Source organism: Cryptotermes secundus, unplaced genomic scaffold (assembly GCF_002891405.2).
Source record: "Cryptotermes secundus unplaced genomic scaffold, Csec_1.0 scaffold2066, whole genome shotgun sequence".
Classification (NCBI taxonomy): Eukaryota; Metazoa; Arthropoda; class Insecta; order Blattodea; family Kalotermitidae; genus Cryptotermes; species Cryptotermes secundus.
Window position 1 is genome coordinate 50,653 of NW_019727447.1, and position 17,223 is coordinate 67,875.

The 17,223-nt window shown below is 37.4% G+C and overlaps 1 protein-coding gene across 6 annotated transcripts in view; it reads left to right on the plus strand.

The window, feature by feature from the left end:
• The window catches only part of LOC111864892 (protein sax-3), a 52,063-nt gene that overhangs the window by 15,521 nt on the left and 19,319 nt on the right, over nucleotides 1–17,223 (plus strand). For 2 of the 6 annotated variants that reach the window (XM_023852487.1, XM_023852483.2), the window contains exons 10-20: nucleotides 589–791; nucleotides 1,970–2,130; nucleotides 2,649–2,950; nucleotides 3,540–3,717; nucleotides 3,847–4,082; nucleotides 7,054–7,231; nucleotides 10,747–10,937; nucleotides 13,104–13,293; nucleotides 14,897–15,019; nucleotides 15,248–15,474; nucleotides 16,885–17,104. In XM_023852487.1, the coding sequence (XP_023708255.1) occupies nucleotides 589–791; nucleotides 1,970–2,130; nucleotides 2,649–2,950; nucleotides 3,540–3,717; nucleotides 3,847–4,082; nucleotides 7,054–7,231; nucleotides 10,747–10,937; nucleotides 13,104–13,293; nucleotides 14,897–15,019; nucleotides 15,248–15,474; nucleotides 16,885–17,104 (2,209 nt within the window). The remainder of the gene's footprint in view (nucleotides 1–588; nucleotides 792–1,969; nucleotides 2,131–2,648; nucleotides 2,951–3,539; nucleotides 3,718–3,846; nucleotides 4,083–7,053; nucleotides 7,232–10,746; nucleotides 10,938–13,103; nucleotides 13,294–14,896; nucleotides 15,020–15,247; nucleotides 15,475–16,884; nucleotides 17,105–17,223) is intronic. The other 4 variants (XM_033751614.1, XM_033751615.1, XM_023852485.2 and 1 more) reach the window with 4 other exon arrangements.

The following is a 17,223-nucleotide window of genomic DNA, read 5'->3' on the forward strand; positions in this document are numbered from 1 at the left end:
AAATCGTCTAGAGGGTGGCTTGAAAATTCACAAAATGGTCCATGTTCCTAACAGTAACAATAAGAAGAATGGTGCCCTGAGAAAGTGTCGCGTGAGTGCTAATCACAAGGTTAGAAAAGAAACAAGTATCATGTGTGCAGGCTGTGGTGTGGCTCTCTGCAAACTTTCATGTTTCAATGTTTATCACACGAAGAAAAACAAATAAAGAGGTGTGGAAAAGCATTTATTGCATAAAATATTGTATTTTAATTAGTTCCTAAAAATTTCGTTTTTAAAAACCAATTTTTGTTGAAATTGTTTAGGAAAAAGTAACAACATGCATTTTAGCGACATAAGGTTTAAAGGGCCTGCCAGTACAGGGGTGGGATTTAAATACCCTTCGCGCCAGTCAAAGAGTTAAGATGTAAAATTTTGCTGCTAGTCAGGGCCATTGAACATCTGTGGGGATCACCCATGCCTTCGCATTTGAAAAGGAGGGAACTGCATGTTTTCTTGTTGGTCTGTTAGTTTCAAACAGCATGATATGCACAGTTAACAAGATGTTGAGGACCCATATGTTGTGTTCATGGACTCTGTGTCCTGTTGCAGATTCAGATTAAGGGTAACAGCAGTAAGATCCTGGCTCAGATGACTCTGAATGCCACAACCACTTCAGTTCTCCTTAACAACTTGACCACTGGAGGTTCCTACACAGCGCGGGTTGTGGCATATACTCACGTAGGGCTGGGGCCCTTATCAGCTCCAGTACCTCTTGTCATGGACCCATCACTACTGCACCAATACCCTCCAAGGTGAGTTGTCCTATTTTCCTCAGTATCAGAGTACTGAAGTAAGGATGATCCCAGTTTTTTTAATACTTGTTTTATCATAAGATAATTCTAGAAACTTGATTTTTATGCGTTTGCACAAATAAAGTAGTTCACAGTCATGAGCCACCACTGCAGTTGGGCCAACTGGTAAACCTACCAGTTAGACATTAAACAAAAGATGGCTCCTGAAACATATTTTGAAGTTTTCAGAATGTGTCCCTGTGGATAGACTATATTGGGCTGTAACTTAGCAGTCTTTTTGTCTATTCTATTAGATCTGTATGGTTAGTGACAAATTATATCTACCCTGCAAACTTTTAACAGACATTTGGGAATATTAATGTTTTTTCAAATTATGATGAGTCAGTGAACAAGACTGCTTTTATGTAGGAGAAAGGTCAATGCTGGGTAAGTAAGTCTTCACGAAAATCTGAGGTAGCCAGTAATTCTCAAGTTTAGCCATCATGTATTTTCATTAATACAGAAATTTCCCATCTAACCTGTTTCCAGATTTTATCATGTTTTGTTCCAGTCCTGCATTTTCTGTATTTAAATTTCTGTTTGATGGCAATAAACAATGAACCTTGTCTCTAGGCATGTGCAATTTGGCATATACATTGAACATAGCACACAGAAGATTTCTGTATAAGTGATTTAATATGTATTAAAATTATATATATGACAGTATGAGACTTTCGGATTCTGTCTTGACAGCTGTAATATAGTGATAATGAAAACTAGTGGAAACTGTAAAAAAATTATATCATTATATTGTATGATTACTATTTCATAACTTCATAACTTAATTCTTTTTCTGGAACGTGTGTGCATTTGTTACCACCACTTAACTGTTAATTAGATTCCTTGAGTTTGATGTATTTTCTGTTCATTGGTAGATTACATTATGTTAGTTCAAATTCTTTAGATTGTCTCATAATGGTTACATTTTTATGAAACATATTGTCGTGTGTGATGTGATAGACTGTATAATAAGTTCCTTATTTCTGTTCATCATTTGTGCTTGTATTTTTCTTCATCACTGGAGAAAGAAATTAAATGTTTTTAAGCAATCTGGATCTTCAGCAGAGGGTGAAGTGAGGCTGGTAACGGTTTGAATATCTGTTCATACAGCTTTATCCAGTTGAAGTGTTGTTGTACAGGGCTCATCCCAGTGAAGGTGGGGATGGCAGTAGTGTTGTGCGTGAGACATGGTTCCTTCTTCTGATTGGTGGAACGGTGCTGACCTTAGTTCTGGGTTTTGTTGGCATGCTGTATTTACGGAGACGTCAGGCTCTCAGCAAGGAGCTGGGGCATCTTAATGGTGTGTATAATCCAGTGGACATGACACCACTTTATAATGCACTAGACCTGAGAATGAGGAGACAGAAATTTGGTGTGACATGTTACCACAACGTTTATACCCATAGTCCATTCTTTAAAGTGTTAAGAATATTATGTGATGTATGACATCGAATACTTATTCATTTTGATAGACTGAAGAATGGTTGTAAATAAAAATGGTGATATATCAGAAAACAGGCTTACCATGAAAATTATGTGGGGTGTTAGAAGATACAAATATGACTAGAGATTGAAGTGTGAGGTTAAGTCTGACTAGTCTGAAGTAGTGGAACGCTTTACTGATCATAATTATGCACAAATACATTGCTGTATTGTATAATTATTAGTAATAATATGTGCTAGCCTCTATGCTATGAACCATTCAAAATAAAATTCTTGTCACAACTTCTTACTCACATTGCCAGTATTGTTCATACTGCAAAATCTGTGCCTCTATTCTGATGTGAAAATAAGGGCTTATTTCTGGTGATTTTTCAGTTCCTGTAGTAAATGCGAATGACATATCACAACTAAACCTGATGAATGGGAAAGAGACACTATGGATTGATAGAGGGTGGCGGCCCGCTAATGAGGACTCCAGTGGGATCTGTGTAGAGACCAAGTTGCTCAACAACCAGGCAACAAATCAGGACCTAAATTCTTCTGCTACAGACTATGCTGAGGTGGACACAAGAAATCTTACCACATTTTACAGCAACTGCAGGACAAAGGAACCAGATATTCCAGCACCATATGCCACTACAACACTTATTAACTCCATGCATAGAAGAGACAACATGGTATGTTTCTTTAAGTTGGTTATTTGATTATTAAGATTATACATCATCTGTAATATGATTGTTAATGAATACAGAGTAGTTGTTGGAATTAAAATTGGCAGTGGAGACTTAATATGCCAAGAAAATCTGCCCCAGTGCCAAATTTTTCACCACAAATCCCACATGATCCGACTTGGCTCAAGCCTGTTCTATTACAATGTCATAGATCATTATCAATACACATAAAAAGTACTATTACAATGTCATAGATATAAAATATTATATCCTTTAACAATTATTATGATGTGCATGGATTTGTGAAAACATTTGTAAATTATTATAATTAATCTATTTACAAAGTAATGTTTGAAAAACTTTCTAATAAGTTTCTGAAGTTTCTGCGGTGTTCCTTTTGGGTAAGTTTGGATATAGCTGTGTTTTGTGGTGGTTCATATTAAGTGTTTTGGCACTATTATGATATGATGTTGGTTGTATTACTGGACTATAAAGAAGAATGCAAAACATTCAGCATTAAATATGATATATTTTTGTCATGTATATTTATTTCTACCACCTTACTGCAGTAATTTCATTAGGTTTTTCTTTGTAGGATAACAGTCACCTATTTGTACCCATTGCCATGGGTGCCCCAGGAGGGGGTGAAGCCAAGACATCAAGCTCAAGTGATTCATGTGTAAAGCCAGATCTCTCAAGTTTGGATACAAACCCAGAACTTGGGAACAAATCAAGTAGTAGCCCAAGCTCAGAGATAGGAAGTGTATATATAGGTGAGAATAAATATCCATGCCATATTCTTACTACCTAGTGTACATGAACTTTTGACTTCATTATATATGTTTAAATGATACAGGTGGTCTCCTGGTATGGATCTGTATCATATTCACTCCTGATGTTAGTTTGTGTTCCAGATGACAGCGGTTTGCCTATGAGACGTGTACAACCAGCATCAGTGGCAGGATGCCGCAAATTCTCTGCTCCTTCCCACACTGCCGTTAACAGTGGTGGGGGACAGCAAGCCCAGGGGCAGACTGCATTGCCCAATTGGGCTGAGTTTCTACCCCCACCACCTGAGCATCCCCCACCATCTGCAGCTAGCAGTGACAGTAACCCTAGCAGTAGACTACTTGTACCAGTGAGTGTTATATGAAAGTTTTATATAATACTTTATACTTCTTATGTTGTCACAATTGAAAATTACCAGAAGTTATATGCCAATTTTCACTGTAATGTTTCATGTAGGAATGCAGCCACAATGTATGTGGTAAAATACATATACCATATGTAACAACTACATGTAATGTGTGTTTATTTTTATGTTAACACATTAACAAGGAATACAGCTGTAAGCTCAGTGTGTGTTCTTCAAGAGAAAATTTTAGCCTTCTCATGGTGTACATAAAATGTATACAGAAGTATGCAGTCTACACAACAATATTTTGTAATGAAAACAAAGTAGACACTATCGTATCAACATTTGCTTTTATTGACGCTACTTGTTTCGACCCGTGTACTGGGTCATCATCAGGCGTACAATGATACCAGACTCAGTTGTTGAATTGCATCTAACAATTTACATCTAATTCTTCAATAAGGATCCTTATTGTGCACTTGAGAGTTCTTAAATGCATAAATTATTTCTTTCGGTTAAAATATTAAGTACTCAGGTAATGAAAATTAAAGAATTAGAGACTAAAGGTTAAAACAAAAATTAAAATTGTGCTACAATGGAAGTGAAGTATTTTGCAATAAGTCTTGTTAAAACTTCATGACCACTACGTGTTTATGTGATTTTCTGGTGGTAGAAGCGACTGTAATGTGGATCACCTGTGTATTGGGATCTTCTCACATACGTTAGGTCTTGACTTTACTATTGTCTTGTGGAGCTAATACTTGTTATTCTGTATGTCACCCAACAGGTTGTATATTTGGAGTGATCTGTAACAGTTTTTTAATTATTATGAGGAGAAGCTTTTGAATGTGTTGCTATTAAACTTATTATTAAGTTATTAAGTATATGTACTTACATATATTGGATTTTCTTGTGATGATGTGTGTACGGGCTGCTCCCTGTGTTGATGCTGTCGCTATGTTTTATCAGTTTGGTCTAGACTACTCGTTTGCGGGGTATCTGTATATATGGATTTGTGTGAATAGAGTCAAGTGGTATGAGATAGTGGGAGGATAATGTGAGTGGTTGAAGAGATGGGGAAGGGGTGGGGTTATTTGGTGTGTGTGTGTGTTTTTACTAGAATGTCAAATATGGGGGTTACGCACATCTGTAAATATATCGTTCATCTGTAGACCTTTCTTCATTATGTCTCATATATCTATATCATCTTTCTATGTGTTGAGTTTAGGTCCCTGTAGACTGCATACTTTTGTATATATTTTATGTACCTTGTTTATGACACACAGCAGGATGCATACTATTAAGATTCTCATGGTGTATTACTATTTGATGAAGATAAAATATGGTAGTCAAGAAAAAACGCAGATAAGTAACCAATGCCAAATATGAAAGTCTTCAAACTACCAGAGTTCTGTGTTTTATTCTGCACAGTTCATGGTCACCTAAAAGTCTGTACTGTAATTCTTACAACAAATGCAAATATAATATACTGCCTGATGTTTCATATTATTCTATCTTTACTCACAGAAAGCAGATATTCTAATATTATTTGCCTTCCTTCTGCTGGTCTTTGTTCTCCCAAACAGAAATGTAATAATTAAATACATTAACTAATTTGATACTGCAACTTTATGCAGTAATACAGAATGTATGAGCTACCATATGCACAGCTTTAGAGTGCAACAGATCAACCCCCCCCCCCCTCCGGCAAGGGTTTCACAAATTTTCCAGTGCTTTGGGAAGTGCAACAGTCATTTGTATAGTATTTTCATCTTGAATGTATTTAAGCAAATACCTTGTGATCTCTAAGCATTATGTAGTTAAAATACCATGAAAGTGTTGTTACAGTAATGCATATCCTTTTTACAATATTATATTTAAGCATCCTGTTGCACTCCATACGATAAATGATATAATGATGATACAAATTCCGTCCCAAGTGCAAACAATATAGTGTGACATGTTGTGCAAAGCCGAGCCCCCCCCACCAGCAGTGACGCGGTGGGTGAGTCAGCGCTCCCCTCCCACCCCTCAGCGGTAACGTAACGCTCGCGTAATAGGCGAGTAATCACCCCGCATCCTGGCAGCTATGCGCGGTGACGTCACGAGCGGAGCCGAAGAGAGCCGAGCGGAGCCGAAAATAGCCGAGCCCCCGCAACCTGGTAACTATGCAAGGCGAGTCAACAGCGGTGACGTAACAGGATGACGTGGCACTCATTACGCAACTGGCAAGCACTGCAGCTATATAAGTAAGCTGCACAGCTGGTACCAGTCAGTTCTAATGTGGCTACCGCAGAGTTCTACTGTAGCAGTCGGCGACTTGATTTGTACTGTGACAGCCACCGAGTTATAACATGGCCATCGCCGAAGATAGTTCCGAGCAAGCCTACGAGTGTGTGTTATCAACAGTTCTCCAGTCAGCCGACTACAGTTGGAGTATAGCAGCCGTCGCGGAAAGAAGAACCGGACGTGTGTGCGATTGTGTAATTGGGAGCGTGTGATACCGCGATACATAGCTCCCCTACTGTAAACGTGTAGACTACTGAAGACAGAGTGAACTGATTTGCGCATAGGGTTATAAGTCGTGAAACCCCGCAACAGTGTTAACAGATTAATGCGCTCAGGGTTATAAAGTGTGAAACCCCGCAACTGTGTGATAAGTAATTGTAGCCGTTATTTGTAGATTGTTAAATAAACCAATTAACCATCTCTACGGCGTCTTCGGTAACGTAAACACGTTACAATATTATGTGTCCTAAAGGAACAAGATCAAGGACACATAATATATTGTTTGCACTTGGGACGGAATTTGTATCATTTATGCATATCCTTATTATGCAAATCCAAGATAACCCATGGTTCTTCAAGTGGTTTAAGAGTAAGAGTTACATATGCTTTAGATCCAAGCAAATATGGTAATATATGTAGAAAATAGTAACCGCCCACTGCAAAGCCTTTCATATTTTTGTTGCAGTTAGCAAATTCCAATCCCAATCCAGGTAATGCTAGTAACAGAGGAGTTTCTCCAAATTTTCAGCCCAGTGGGCAGGGGTTCAACCCCAACAGTCCACTCCTGGGGAAACGCAGCAGTTGCTCTAGAGAGGGCACCCCTTTGTGTCACACAATTCATTCTGCAGGAGAGAGTACGACTGGTATGTAAGACCTTGGCCATTTCCATTGCAGGATACATTTCAAAGCTGTGATAATAAACAGATTATTTCCATAAGTTTGTTATTCTTCATATGTCTCTTTTTGTTAACAAATTAAAATAAGTTTTACTTAAGTGTTGTAATTTTCATTGGTATTGTTATTAAGAGAACTATAAACAATATTTTCTGGATAAATTTCTTAGCATATACTTGTATTAATTCCAGTAACATCATAGATGTTACATTTATGCAGGTTGAGTGTCAGTTCCCGTCCTTTGACATATGCTCACATACCATGCATAGGTGTTTGTTTCAGTTTAGAATATGCAGTTTAACCAGGATACCTTTTATATTCATATTCTCTATAGTTAGCCTTGCATTTTTGAGTGCAAAATGAATTCCCCATTTGGGGTTATCATGTCTTGAGATACATACAGGAGTGAATGTATCAATAGACTGTTTCCAAACAAGAGAAGGTGAGGGCATATGAGAGGTGAAGGTATAGGAACCTTGGTACTAGAAGTGAAGTGAATAGTCACTTTAATGGTTTACTTCCCCCCCCCCCATGCAGAAGCCCCTGCTGTTTGTTGGGCAGAAGACTAGGTAGGTATGGTAACTTGGCCTCGTTTTATCAGAATTTGTGTCCTCTGGAAATATTGTGGTACAGCATTCAAATCTCCATACACGGAGATCCCTGACCACCACTTCATGACTGTAGGGTTCCTGTCCCAATTTTCCTACCCAGGTCATTGGCCATGGTGGTAATGCATCTGCTTAGCATCAGAAAGTACCCAGTTCAGATTTGCAGTCTGATATTTTGTTCTTTGTATGAATTCCTCCAATATGTTCATTAAAATGCTAGATTAGTATCTCCCAAATAGGTCACAGTCACTTCCTCCTTCACTCGTCCTTTCCCATTCAACAACACTCAGTGGTAAGCAGTTCATGTATTTCTAAAGTAAATGAATAAAGTGACCATACAGTCTTATCATCTGGGGTAATTTAAACTAGTTGCAGTGTTTGTTGAAGAAATTATTAAAAGAGGGAATCCTTTATGTTAAGTTGTATAATTCAAAATTGAAGCTGGATATTTGAGTGGGATGGTCCAGTAGTAATGCTCTAGTCTTGTATTCAAGATATGTTGAATTGGAATTACAGTTCAGTCCATCAAGGTAAATGCCAGGGTATTACCTTGGTTAGGCCATGTTTGCTTCTTTCTAAATCCTTTCCTAGTCACCATTCATCTATCCTTTCATTCAGCACTCCATACTCTCCATCTCTTGTTTGAACACTATGTACATCATAATTTGTGGGCGCAGCATTATGGAAGAAAAGTCCTGTAAGTTCAACAGAATCTCTCAACATGACACGAGTAGGGATCATTGTATATTGTAGGTTGCACAATTTAATTCATGAAGTCCATAATTTGTTGTTAACACTTATTATTTCTCTTCACAACCTGCAAGTAACTACGGCACATTCAAGCCTTTGCAGTCTGCCATGTTGTCACATACCTGTTGCTTGATAATACCCTCTTGTAATGGGGACTGCTGTAATGTTTATGTGCTCAAAGTCTGGCTCTGGCTCCTGCTGGCTCTCTTAATATAGCTTTGTTGTGGATCAGTGGGATTTACAAATCATTACATAGCAGGACATTTCTGGGATGTGTCAGTGACTCCAGAGTTGTTTTTTGGCATCTTGTCACAGTGTTTATATATGTAAATAATGATGTCGCACACTGCCTTACAATAAAGAATCTCTCACAAAAGTGCATCTGTAATAAGTTAACATGGGCAGTAGAACAATGTCTGAGTTATTCCTTTTAATTACCTTTAAATATAAAACACTTTTTGGAACCTTTACTGTTTCATTTATATATGAATGACTTGCCAAATACTGTAGACAGCAAATTGAAACCTGTCCTTATTGCAGATGATACTAGCATAAGTATATTAATTCCCGCCCTGTAAATTATGATAATATTACTGAAACTTTCAAAGAAATAAATGACTGGTTTGAAGCTAATTTATTGGCACTAAATCTTGATAAGACTTATTTTATACATTTTACAACTAAGAATAGCCAGAGAATGGATATACACAATGTCCGTGGCAACAATCAGCTTGCCAAGTCTACCAACACCAGATTTCTTGGATTAATTATTGTCAATATGTTGTCATGGAAAGAACACACTGACTGGCTCATGACTAAATTTAGCTGTACCTGTTATACAGTCAGGACCATAAAGCCTTGTATGTCACAGGAAACAATGAAGATTATTTATTTCTCATACTTTCATTCTGTAATGACCTATGGTTTAATCTTCTGGGGAAGTCTCCCCAAAGTATTCTTATTTTTAGGATCCATGAAAGGATAATTAAAATCATCACTAATTCTAGGAAAAGCAACTCTTGTAGGGAATTGTTTAGAAAACTGAAATTTTGCCCCTCCAATCAAAGTATATATTTTCTTGCTTGTTATTTATGGCCGAAAACAGAGAACAATTGAAACTAACACTCAGATCCTGAGCATTAATACAAGACACAATAATAACCTTCACTATCGTACATGCAATTTGTCAGCATTCCATAAAGGAACATATTATTTTGGTATCAAGTTTTTTAAAAGCCTCCCTCCTTGCATAAGAACATAGCTCATGATATTAAACAATTTAAATTATCTTTAAAATATTTCTACTCCTAAATTCATTTTACTCACTGGAGGAGTATTTTAACCACAATATTGATTAAAGATCCTGGTTCACTGCACTCTTAATGAATGGCAGTATATTCATATTGTGTATATATTAACAGTCTTCAGGTGCATACAATCCCATCTATCACTTCTGCCATCTTCAGGTGTATCGATCCGTCAACCATTTCACTGCTTGCCTTTATATGTCCATTTACAAGTAATATTAAATTTGTATATGTCCTTATATAATAATAAAGTGTATGTATTTAAAAACTTGTTAAAACCTATTATCTCATACATCATATTTTTAAATTCGTGTGTATTATTGATCGTCCACTTGGGGGTCGTTCTTCTTATGTTTCTAATGTTGTCTGTATATTATGTCTTGTGATGTGTTCTACTCTTGTGGCTGCGTGCGTTGTATCGTTGGATCCAACACAAGTAAAATTTTGAAAGGAAATGAGAATGGATCAGTACTGTGAAATACATTTAAACATATAGAAGAGTATGGCACCTAAAACAAATTGATACAGTAAGTCCAATGTAATGAATACAGCCTATAATGAGTTAACTTTTATGTATAATCAGTATCATAGTGACTTTCTGATGAATTATAAGAGCCTACATAACAAACTGATGAGGACGTACCTGTGTTCAGTTATTACATCTACATTAGTATAAGATGCTGATGGTATCATTATGTAACCAACAGACACACAATTCATGTATGTCGTTTTTAATGGGTATATTATAAGTTGCATGAGGAATGTGTAATAAAAAGTCCAGAAGAAAAAACTGTTTGCAAAATGGCTGTTACATTGCAGGGCCCACACCCCCTCTCCCTCCAGTACGAGGAGGCAGTAGTTGTGGGAGCAATAATTGTTATTCAACTGGCTGGGTGCCAGGAAATGGTGCTGGTGGCGACGCTACACTCTACAACAATTACGGAGGTGACGGCTGTGGTGCTAACTCTGGCCGCTATGCTCTGCTGCCACCTCAGCAACATCCTCCCCCGGTTAGCATCCTGTAGCAGAGTTGCATGTTATGCTAGAATTTTAACATCATTTTCTGATTTTCCCACTAGGTTTTGTAACCAAAATATTTTATCCGTGGCCCTACTCAAGCATGCTACATGTCCCACACATTGTGTGTTCCTTCTTATTCATTCCCAGTTCCTGATGATGTTTGCATTGTTATTTTATAATCCTTTAAACATAAAAGCATGAAATTAATTTAAATCAAACAGTAAGCCTTCATTATCCAGAGTAATTGCAGGGAAGATTAAGCAATAATCTGGATTAGTGAAGCAGAAGGTAGCCCTAAGAGACAAGAAAAGTCAGAACAGAAATACATGAAAAAGTTAATGATATAAGTACGTGTAGTGCTGATGAAAATAAACAAAAAGAATATCATTGTAGAGCCTTTATTTAAACACTGTAAGAAGACAGTTCATTTATTCATTGATAGAAGACCCAGAAGTTATACTTGTTTATGAATCTAATAATGCAGGTTTGATGAAACTGTCAAGTTTTGTCTGAACGGACAACTGACTGATCTGTACTTGTTTATGAATCTAATAATGCAGGTTTGATGAAACTGTCAAGTTTTGTCTGAACAGACAACTGACTGATCTGCCATCCTGAATGCCATGTGTGTACTAAACTGTGAACAGCTCTTATTATTTTGATCTGGATTAACTGTTACTGAATTATTAAGGGTTTACTCTATTTGAAAATCCATTTCCGAACTCATGGGAAACACTTCATGTACGTTGCAAAGAATAGTCAGTTATTTCTGTTTATGGAAATAATCATGGATGAATACATTTATGGACAAAATGCAGCATTCGTGATGTTACAGCATATGTTGAATAAGGTATTCCGTGGCTGTTATGCCTCATCCCCATATTCATCAGTCATGCTCATTCTGTTGACTGAGATACGTGTGACATACATGACATTATAAGCGTTGGATCTGTTGTCATTTTCTTGTGGCATCAACTTAAATTGAACCTGAGTCTCTCTGAATATTAATCTTTTATGCCAACCATTAGATTGGTGTGTGCCATGAAGCCACTTCTATTTTGGGGAAGATGTACTGGTTGTATTGCTTATATGACATTCTGAGCTCAGCATTCTCACACTCAGGGCAGACTGGTATCACCTTTAGCAAATGAAGTAGCAAGTGAGACTGCAGCGCTCTTAATCAAGGTTGTTTTAAGTTTCACAGAACATGGTGCACCTGGTAGTGTGGGAAGTAATGATAGCAGAAATTCCAACTTTGCCCCCTTTTGAGAAGACTTTGATTAGTTGTTATGTCTGTTAAGAAGCTTTCATCAGATGATTTGTGAATCAAGATATGAAACATGAGACCATTCTTACAACAAAAGCACATATATTTCAAATAACAAATTGAGCGATAGATTTGTTTTGTATTAACTTTGGAAAGAATACTAAACTAACTTTATCAGTGGGTTGTAAATGATTGACAGTAGACAGTCATAAGCTGCAGACAGTATTTTTACACAGGAGGTACTAGGAGACAGAGCAATTAAGAATTAGCAATGAGTAAGGAAGGAACTTGGACAGGAGGACAGATACAAACACCCAGACAGCATGGTGAAAAGAACAATGAAGTGTATGTTTCTGTAATATATATAGTAAACATATAAGAAATATTCTAAACTCTAGTGAACCTGTATGTACACTTAGTAATGAAGGAAAGGCAATGTGCCTTATTGCCCTGGTACCTAACAAATGATTAATTTCTGGGTTAAGTTCCATTTGTTGCCAGAAGAAACAGAAAAACAAAAAATGCAATAACAAGAGAATAAAAAATCAGCTGAAGAATGCAGCCCTCTAAACTCCTGAAATGTTTTCTGAATAAAATATAGTTCAGAGAATGGACATTGTAAAACATTCTATAAAAATGTAAGAAAATTTTCTGAAACGAGTTATAGACCTGTGGGAACTGCCCACATTCAAGCAAGTGTGACAACGCAAGCGTCATTGCTTAGCAACGACAAGTAAACAACGGTTGCTAGGCAGAAGCGAGTAAACAGCGGTTGCTGAGCAATGACGCTTGCGTTGTCACACTTGCTTGAATGTGGGCAGTTCCCACATCCCCTAAGAAAGGAATGCTTTTGTGGAGTTTAAGGTAATTTCATGGTATTCTTTTCCAGGTACCCAGCTTCCCTTTAGGTTTTGGAAGTAGTGCCACCTCAACTGGGGGGAGCAGCAACCCTAGTGTACACTCGAATCTGTATCAGCCATATACTGCACAACAGCAGCAGCAAGGGCAACAGGGATGCCAGCGTATCTTTGGTGATAATGAGTACCAGCAAAACTGTCCAACACAGTTGCAGATTGCAGGTAAATATCTTGTGTTTCACTCTCTTTAGAAACAATGAAAACAGCATAAATTAAAACTTAGGTAAACCAAGCAGGTGAGTATGCCAGCAAATGACTCTACAACATACAGTGAAAAACAAAACAGAAACAAAATTCTTTAAAATGTATAGGATGTGTAAAATTCTTCTAAATGATGCATTTTGGAAGACCGGAAATTTTCTGCATAAAGGCTTAGTCTGATTTCGATTTCCTCATTAGACAGTTTCCATTTAATCCAGGATGTTTAACATCTTTTTCATCCCCAAAATCACAGGACCTGAAAATATTTCCATTTTAGTCAAATTCCTTTTAATAAATGGTCTGCTTAAGTCAGGGTTTACTATATTACAATTTGACAGCATGCTAGTAAAATTACTGACTCAGCACTTGTACATGATTTAATCTTTTTCTGCCATGATTTTGACAGTGGCATAGCTTGCTTCTTGAGCCTTCTCAGAAATAGTTGTGACTTTGGTCCACTGTTTAGCCTGGCATGAGTGATTAGCTATAAACCTTTTAAAATATTAATTTGGTTTCTTTCATAAATATGAGTGCTTTGCATGAAGGTGTCTTTTCAGCTTACTTGGAACCATAGCATCCTTCCCCAGTTTCTCACCACAAACAATATACTTAGGACGTGGTTATTCTTTTCCGGGCAAAATGAATCCAGATGACAAGTATTCTTAATTATATTGACACACAGTGGTTTTAGAACTAACACTAACTGTACTGTGTGTGAAACTGCCACAACTAGTGCCAGCCACACTTGATGCATTGTCATCATCTAACTTACATTTTTTAATTATGAATCTGTCCTTGTCCAATAAGCCCTAAAAAGTAAAAATGGTCTTCATTCATAAAAAACTAAAACAAAATAGAAGTAAAAAAATGCAATAGCACAAACTCACACAGAATAATACACCCAGTCTGAACAACAGCTGACTTAAAACTGACACTGGTGGCTTGACAAGGGTGAATGGTGGGGTGGTAATAGTAGATTGGAGAGTTGTTTTGGTATCAGGAACATTAGGGACAGAAATATTTTACCTCCATAACTTTTTGTTACACTGGTATTGTTTTAATTTTTATCAACCTTTTATGAAAAATATACATTACTTCTAAGTTACCTTAATTTTTTATTCATAAGTTTTTTCTTGCTTGTTTTTGACCTTCCCCCAAACTCTTGTGGCACACCTGCTTTACCTTCACAGGACACTGGTTGAAAGTCGCTGGTCAGGAGACTCTTTAAGTTGGAAATTTATCATTCACCATGCCATTTACTGGCTTAACAGTCATTAGGAAGTATTCTCATTGCAGTGTATGAGTACAGATAAGGTACTCTTCAGTATATTGAAATCGCCGTATAATATTCAATTTCAATTTAATGTTTTCCCCATTTAATGTTCGTTTGCAGTCATCTCAAGTCAGTATTCTCAGCATTAGCTTCTTTCCATTAGTGAAAGCAGAATGCTAGAAAAATATCAAACTTAGAAATTAATCAGAGGTAGTAATGAATTAAAAATCCTGCAGATTATATGATCTTTTGTTTCTTGAGATTGTATTTTGTTGTCATATTCTTTTTCAGGTGAGTTGAAGCAACATGTAGGTTACAGTGCAATGGATCGGGGGATTCAGTCATCACTTCCAAGCCTGGCAGGTGAATCATTAGCTGCCAGGCTACACCTGCAGGGGGTGCCTGTGGATTTGGGTGAATATAACATACTAATGTTTAGGACCATCTGTGAAAGGATAACATAAAATTTTGAATCTAAGGATTTGAGCATGTTGGTTAGTGAGAGACTGACTGATAACTGCATTTCACTTCTTGATATATCAGTGCAAACTAATAAAGACTACAGACTGCTATGTTGATTAAGACAGATAAACAGATTGATTTCCTTCTACAGATGTGAAAAGCTGGGTATGTACTTTGTAGGTCCAAATGGTGAATGGGATGCTGCTGACTCCAGTAGTGACTGTGAGCATAGGTGGCGCAGCCCTGGTGGTGGTGTGGGTGGTGGGGAAGGCTCGACAACAGCAGGATCCTGGGATGATGATCATGCGAGTTGTTCAAGTGGTGATGCTAGTGACACCTGCTGCTCTTGTAGTGAATCAAGTTGCCTTTATGCTGACACAGCAGAAGTGATGGCACAACAAGCACAGGTTAGTTTGAGCTGGAACAGTTTCTCTTCACTGCACAGCAAAAAGTCAATCTAGAGTTCCCACATTGTGTGTAACCCAGTATTTAGTGTTTTTATTTCTGCTCCCCTGTGGACCCCTATGCAATATAAGCAATGTATTATTTAATGGTCTTCAGTTTAGTAGGTCACTCACATTAGTGTAAGAAATTTTGTTCTTGGCTGAAGTTCTTTAATCACTTGTTTCATATGTTACCAATTATGTTTTAAATTAATAAGATATTTATTATGTAACTGTAGAATAGTTGGTTGAGGCACTGTGCTGCAAGCCAGAAAGTCATGGGTTCGTTTCCCAGTGAGGTCATTGGAGTTCTCAATAACCAAAGCCTTCCAGCCACACAATTGTCATGGGGTTGACTCAGACTTTAACAGAAATGAGTACCAGGAATCATTCTGGGGCTAAAGGGCAGCTGGCACTTAAAGCTGACGACCTCACTGCCATCTGTGAGGTGGTTGTCTAGCAAATGTGGGAGCCTGGACATGTCATAATCCTATGGGCCTCCACAGCCCGTTACAAGGATAGCTTTACCTTTAGTTGTTTTGTGTATATGTGAGCATGCATATGCATATAAATAATTTTTAACTCAGTATACTCTAATTATGTGTGATGCCAGAAAGAAGATTCATTGTTACTCAGGAAAAACACAGATCAACTGGTATCCTTTGGGTATGATTGAGACATCATGGCTACTGTTGAGTATAGAAGTTTGCATAGTACCAGATTTGTTTATTCTTCACTCTGATAAATAGTTGGCAGGATACATGCAGAAAGATGTGTTAGTCTTCATGTAAACTGGTTATTACATTTTCTAATGTATGAGTAAATAAAATTTTAAATGGCCTGATAGTTGATTGATTGATTGATTTATTTAACATCCATAACTGTTACATTATGTTTTGTAAAAATTTTCATTATCAAATTTCATGAAAATCTTTGCAGCTGCTCTTTCATGTGTAGGCAAACAGATGAATATACTGAACATCTTAACAACAACTAAAGCATGTGGATAATCCACAAACTGGATGGTCCGCACATAGATAATTTGGAATATCCTGTACTTGGAGAGACATTTTATCATAATTATATTGAAGCCTTATAAGAAGACGCCAGTTTCTTGATATAAATTTGCATAACTCAGAAACCCTTGATTTAGTATAAGAAAAAATGTTTCCCTGGATATTCATTAAATAGGAATTTTACTGAATCTAAACAACAGAGCAGTTGGGGCACAGTAAGGGGCACTGTAAATGTTCATCAGCTTGGCAAACAGTAACATGTGGTCAGTTTTACAGCTGTGAAGACATCGCAGATTCCATTATGCTAGGGCTTATGGTGTAGTGTTGTAAAACTTTCTTTTATTTGTGACATGTGTAGCAGAGTTGCTCACACTTGGGAAATAACCGTCGACATCCTCGGCGCCCTTACCACCAACGAAACAGTGGAAATGGGCCAGTGGCCTGTGGCCGGCCAGTGTCTCCTTCTTACAGCACAGATTCAAACTATAGCTGTGCACGACCACCTCATGCCAGACCTCCTGTTCATAGAGTGCAGCACCAAAGAGGAGAACGAAGTTCCCTCAACCAAACACATAGAGGTATGAGCCATCTTGCTAATAGAATATAATGCATGTACATGCATGTATGTAAGCTCTTCAAAGAGGAGTGTCAGCATGATTATGTTCAGTGGAGATGCCGTGACCTGTGATGGTTGAGT